The sequence below is a fragment of the Ovis aries genome, chromosome 17, assembly GCF_016772045.2.
Source record: "Ovis aries strain OAR_USU_Benz2616 breed Rambouillet chromosome 17, ARS-UI_Ramb_v3.0, whole genome shotgun sequence".
NCBI classification, from domain to species: Eukaryota; Metazoa; Chordata; class Mammalia; order Artiodactyla; family Bovidae; genus Ovis; species Ovis aries.
Genome location: NC_056070.1, coordinates 69104676 through 69110675, shown reverse-complemented (window position 1 = coordinate 69110675; position 6000 = coordinate 69104676). Strand labels below are relative to the sequence as shown.

General features: G+C 53.7%; 1 protein-coding gene across 10 annotated transcripts in view; it reads right to left on the bottom strand.

The window, feature by feature from the left end:
• Positions 1–2770: 2770 nt before the first annotated feature.
• MTMR3 (myotubularin related protein 3) overlaps positions 2771–6000 on the bottom strand; it is a 129678-nt gene continuing 126448 nt past the window's right edge. For 8 of the 10 annotated variants that reach the window (XM_060401307.1, XM_027956749.2, XM_027956748.2 and 5 more), the window contains one exon: positions 2771–4898. In XM_060401307.1, coding sequence (XP_060257290.1) covers positions 4727–4898 — 172 coding nt within the window. In that variant the 3' untranslated portion in view covers positions 2771–4726. The remainder of the gene's footprint in view (positions 4899–6000) is intronic. The other 2 variants (XM_027956757.3, XR_009597059.1) reach the window with 2 other exon arrangements.

The window sequence follows — 6000 nt, the reverse complement described above, 5'->3', positions numbered from 1 at the left end:
CCACTGTAAAAAATAAAACCAGGAGGGCAGGTTAACTCAGTAATTTTAATCATCCAAATCTTTCTTCAAATCAGATCTTACGTGGAAGCCCAATACGAAAAAGGGCTGAGGCTTGGTCCCCACAGAAGAGGATGAAGGCCACACACCTACCCACCTGAGGTCCCTGACCCGCCTCGAACGTCAGGATTCCAAATCCCAGGCCTCTGAGACACAGATGGGGACTCCTGCTATCGCCTCCTGGCCAGGCCCCTCTGTCTCCTGAACAGACTAAGGGGAAGAGTGGATTTACTCCAGGCGCCTAAACATGGGCCACGCGCCTGACTAGCGAAGCACCGTGCAAGGGGCTGAACAACTGTGGGTGGAAACGGTCTCTCCTTGGTTTACACAGTCAGTCTACAGCAGAGTCCAGGCAGTAGCAGGCACCACTGTCAGCAGCAACAGGCTATTTCACCAGGATCCAAGCCTCAGGGGTTAAGTTCTGCATTTAGAAAAAAATCTTAAAACCAGTCTGGAAGCAGTTACAAGTCAATTTTGAAAGCTGATGTAAAATTTCACTGAAAATACAACTAAAATGCCAACTGCCACGAGCAATGTAACGGAAGCCAAGAACATGGATATGATAGAAAAGACAGTAAGTGGTAAATAAAATACAACAGCACTTAAAACCTTTGTTAATTCCTACTTCGGAGGGTACCGTTTCCCCTCACGGCTCTGACCAGCTGCCTAACCTAGAAGAGCCCCGTTTGACTGGGAAGCAGCTGGTATCTGCACAACAGGCAGCAGCAGCAGACCCCAAACAAGGGAGGGGACACAGGCAGCACAGCCCGGGGCACCAGGGCCAGGGAGACCGTCTCAAGGAGTCCGAGGCTTGGGAGCGGACCTGCCGCCTCTCGCGTTTCACCTGCCCTCCAGATAGCTCATCGGTTAGCTCCTTAGAACAGATGCTCTTAGACAATGAAATCAAACAGCTAGACCCCGCCATGTTTTCCAAACTCCAAGGGGAGACTCAGTCATTTTGCTGCACAGCCCAGGCCCATCATCACCGGCAGCCGCAGCCTCGGCAGACACGGCATTCCGCTACCCGGGGCTTTCAGGGGCAGGGCATCACCCAGCCTCGCGGGCCAAGCCGGGTGTATCAAGCCAAGTGGCCTGAAAACTGTATTCTAGGGTTTACTCTCTACTCCCATTTTGATTTTTTTTTTTTTTGATAGCTGGATGCTCTGGGAGCATTTTGTTCATTCCCTTTTAAATGTGCCAGTGTCTAATTCTTTAGACTATTCTTTGCTAATGCCGAAATAATGAGCATTTTTGCAAAATCAATTTTCTGTACACCTTTACTAGGAAGTCTTAGTGGATCACTGCAACTCTATCATTTTTTTGGACTGGGATCAAGACCAAAGTACAGAAAGCAGGGAACTACTGAGACCCAGGAAAGGCAAATCCGGAGATGACAATGACGACCTGGCACCTCAAGGTCACCTTTAGTGCTCCAGGGCTCAGAGAGCCCTGAGTGAGGAACACTGGCCGTGTCCTCGGATAACCAATTCTTCCACGTACAGCCTCCCTCAGGGGGCAGTTGCCTGCCTTCTGCCCATACTGCAGGTGTCATCCATCCTAACGCCCGCAGTTCCCCATCTGTGGCCCCGACAGCTTTGTTAGATTCTCCCAGCATTTCTAACTTACCAAGGGCTGAACCATTAGCCCTCAGGAACAGGAGCTCTGCAGACACACACTCAGGTTTTCACAAAGTGGTCTAAGCCCAGACAGCTCCCTGATGGACTGCAGGCCGCTGAAGTGGCACCTCCCTCACACACCTGCCACGTGGCACACACAGATCTCAGCCTGGAACCAGCTGGAGTGTGTTTAAGTGTGTGTGTACTTTAAGCAGTGAGTACATCCAGAGAGCGACCCTGGGAGGCGCTCAGGTGGCTCACCGCAGGCCACTTGTCAAGAGCCCACAATTCACCTCAGATGTAAGGCTGGCGACCCGAGCTGGGCACTGCTTGGTACCTACCCCCCCTTGGGAAGAACTACACCACGTTATGTCCCCCAGAGGCCCAAGGGGCGGGAAGGGTGCCCAACAGTGACATGGGCAAGAAAATCCCTCTACAGAGAGCAGGAGCAAGTCAGGAAGTGACGGGAAGCTACGGCCTTGCCAACTGTTGCAGATCTAAGAGGCGGAGGTTCCTCCCTCTTGGAGGAGGCGGCAGGCGGCCTCTACTTATGCACACAGTCCACTCACACCCAGTTCGGTCTCCTCTGCCCCAAGGAGTCTCTGCCAAGGACAGGCAGAGGCAGGGTGCTTTCTGGCCGCCCTCCCGCAAACCCCGTTCAGTCTCCACTGCACACAGGCCTCGGTGCTCACTTGCAGCTGCAGGCGCTGCCGATGCTCCCTTGGTGTGTGGGGCTAAGGGGCCGGAGCACTGGCTGAAATCAGAGTAACAGCAGGGAAAAAAAAGCCTGGAGGACAGAGGTAGTTTTAATTACCGTTGACACTCAGTTCTTCGGATAAGGAAGAATAGCTGACTGTGTGCTTTGCCTTTTTAACTTTGGAGATCATAGGGGCAAAACCCATCAAGGAAATGTGCTTTAGTGTGTGGGCATCACGGTGCAGGCTGCTTGCCAAGGTCTAGAGCTAAAAAGAAATCTAGCTTTCCTGTGTCAAAGTTCAGTTTCTCAGCAGCACCTCAAATTGCTTTGGTGTCAGAGGGAAATGGGATGAAGGGAAATAAAACCACAGGGAGAAAAATCAGAACGTGCTAGCAAACGCTACCATGCGGAACACTAAACTTTATTCACTTTATTTATATATTTAACAGTTCTAAAGTATTTACTTCTTGCTTTGACAAAAAATGAAAAATACAGGAGCGCTGATCGACTCCTCTTTAGGAGAAAAGGGTTATATGTACAGCTACGGAGAGTTACGGTTCCTCCTTTACATACAAAGAAAAATATTAATAAAAAAGTGCTTCATTGATCAAAAAAGGGCTAAGAGCTGCAAGCATTTATTCACACTGTACATCAGACCCAAGAAACCCGTAATCATTACCTCTTGGCACCTGTCACTAGGAACTGCACAATCTTCAATTAGACTGACTTCTCCCAACCTGCAAGGCCTGACCACACCGAGTGTGGAGGAGAACTTACACCCTGTTTCACTCAATGCAAATTCTGAGCAGCCAGCTGCCACTGGAAAGTCAGCCGTGCTCAGGTGCCCTTGGCTTTGCCTGGACTGACAGCTCCAGGGAAGGCTTCGGGCCAAGTCTTAGCTATACCCAGGCACACACAGGAGCCACCTTCCTGAGACACAACTTACCCTTCGCCAGGGAGCTGCTCCCAAAAGGTCGGGAGAGTTCCCAGGCTGCACCCCCACTGCTCACCACAATCCGCCCCGTTACCAGTTAGCAGCTTTTTGCAGCGCCGAGCAGGGCCCTTCCCCAGGGAGGGAGGGCAGGCACAAACATGGACACCAAGATCACAAAGCACACACCTCAACTCTGCTCCACCCTTCTCCATAGCCACCTCCACCACAAATCCTGATTTAAGGCTCTTTGAGTGCCTTATCAAAGGGCCACATCAAAGCTTGCTGAGGAGAGGTGCCTTGCATCTCCGACGGGCTATGTCCCTTCTCTAAGGAACCCTGCAGTCACCACGTCTTGCGGCCGACAAGCAGCACAACAGCAGGGCCGGGCTCCAAAGGGCGGTGGAGGAAGGCTGGTTCTGTGGGACACACTCCCCTTTCTAGACGATTGCACTCTGAAAGACCGATTCTACCCTCGAGGAGGAGATCCAGGATTGTTTGGGAGTGGGGCGGCTTGGGAACTCTGAGTCTGGACTTCCCTGTGCTGGCCGAAGAAGAGAGTGTTTGGGGGACCAGGCCTGTGAGGGGGCTTTCAGGCGCTCCCCAGGCTCAGTGCGCACTCTGGCCCTGACCGCAGCAGCAGGGTGCTGTGCTCTGGCTGGTCTGACGCCCAAGGGTGGGAAGAGCTGCCGGCCTGGCTGAGGGGGCCAACCACTGACAGTGAGGGGAGCCCAGACACCTGGGTCCCTTAACGATATAACAAGAGAATCCTGTGGAGAAGGAGATGCCAGCCACCCACGGCCAGCCCTCTCAGGGCCTCTGGAGGGTGCCCCCTCCCAACCCCACTCCCACTCCTCTGCCTGTGGCAGGACTGGCCCAGCCCCTCTCGGCAGGGAGAGGGCACAGGGGCACTGCTCTTAGGGCAGATGCTCTCGGCGTCCTCAGAAGCAAAGGTTTCCACTCAGCTTTGATTGTGGCGGTGGTAACGAGGATTGGTCACAAACAGCAGTACCGGCGTTATTCCCTGCTATCTAGCTCAGGCCTCCACTCCTGACTCAACCAGCCTCCTCCCATCCTGAAGAACAAAGCACCGCTCAGCATCGCTTGACAGCTGGCAGCCTCTGGTCTTTCGTAAAAAAAAAAAAAAAAAAAAAATTTCTTTTTCTTTTTTTTTTTTTAAGACAACCAGGGTACTTTTTTCTTTTTTGGAGGCAGAAGGAGGATAGAAAATGGAGGGGAAAAAAAGTGGGGGCGGGATGGGAAGGGAGGACTCAGCACATCCCAGCGGCACACCCCAAAGGGCCGCCATTCTGCACAGCTGGCTCACGCCCCCATTCCAAAGCGCACGGGCCTCTAGGTCTGCCCAGGCTGCGTGGGCCTGTCAGGGGAGCAGCTTGGCCTCCGCCCGCCCCAGGTCACGGAGCTTCAGTTTGAAGTGGCAGCAATGGGCTTATCCAGTTCAAGGTCAATGCTGGAGCTTGTGGGATGCAGGCTGCTATAGCAAGACTTGCACACTCGGCTAGGTTCAAAGAGCTGCTGGCTGGGAACTGGAACCTTCTGGTTACAACAGCTGGAGCAGAATACGTTCCCACAGTTCCTTGAGATGAGAAAAAACAAAAGCAGAGTTAGCGTCAGCAGCAGAGACAGGCTGGGGAACCAGCTTCCGAAGACGGGGCTTCCCGGTATGCAACTCCTATATGCTGGAGACGGAGACTCCTCTACACCAAACAGTCCGGTGGGTCTGACCCAGGAAGAAGCCAGGCAGGGAAGGGAGCCCTCCCGAGCACAGTCGCACAGCACTTTCACTTTAGGGTCCAGGACACTTGGCTGCCTTATCACTACAGCTCACGGTTACCAGCTGTCAGAAGGCACTGCTCAACAGAGAGCCATGAAAGCAAACGGGCCCAGGGCGGAAGGCAGCTACTGGGCTCGATGGCTGAGTCTCGGCCCAGGAAAACCCTGTGGCCACACCACCTGAGCAATGGCCTCTGTGTAGCTCGACATCATGAAGAGGCCAGAGACCAGTTCAATCGGTCTCCGAGCCGCTCAGATGAGAGAAACCTCCAGCCCACCTGGGGAGTGAGAAGCCCGTGCCCAAAGGCTCGCAGGCAGTAACAGAGCAGGCTGCTGCCATCTAGGACTGCTGTGCTGCCGGCATGCGAAGCCAGGAGACGAGCAACCAGTGCCACACGCTCAGGGTGAGAGGACAATGCAGGTGAACACGCGTGCACACACACCCCCGATCAGACAAGGGTCAGTCACTTTTGTGGGTCACTCTGCTGCCTGCATGCATCTCCAGGGAGGATCTGCTCTCTGAAAGTCTGACTGCACCCTGACCTCTCACCCTTCCTCCATTTGAAAGCCCAGCTCTGACGCGTGTGTGCAGCACAGGTGTCTGCACACCCAAACAGATGCTCTGTATGGCCTCCAGGAACGGGAGCTGGCAGAGGCTGAGGTTCTGCTCCCCTTACAGCCCCACCCTGGGGAGGCCCTAAAAGCAACCCCAATAAGCCCAACAGGAGACTCCAAGGAGTCTGATGCAGCCCTCCAATGACGTAGGGTCAAAAGCTAAAGGGGAACTCCTCCTCAGCCAGCATCACTCACGACCTCTCCTTTATGCTCCTCAGAACGGAAACCCACTGCTGGATTAAGGGCCACTTAAGCACGAAAGAGAATGCTGAATACCCTTTGTGGACGAA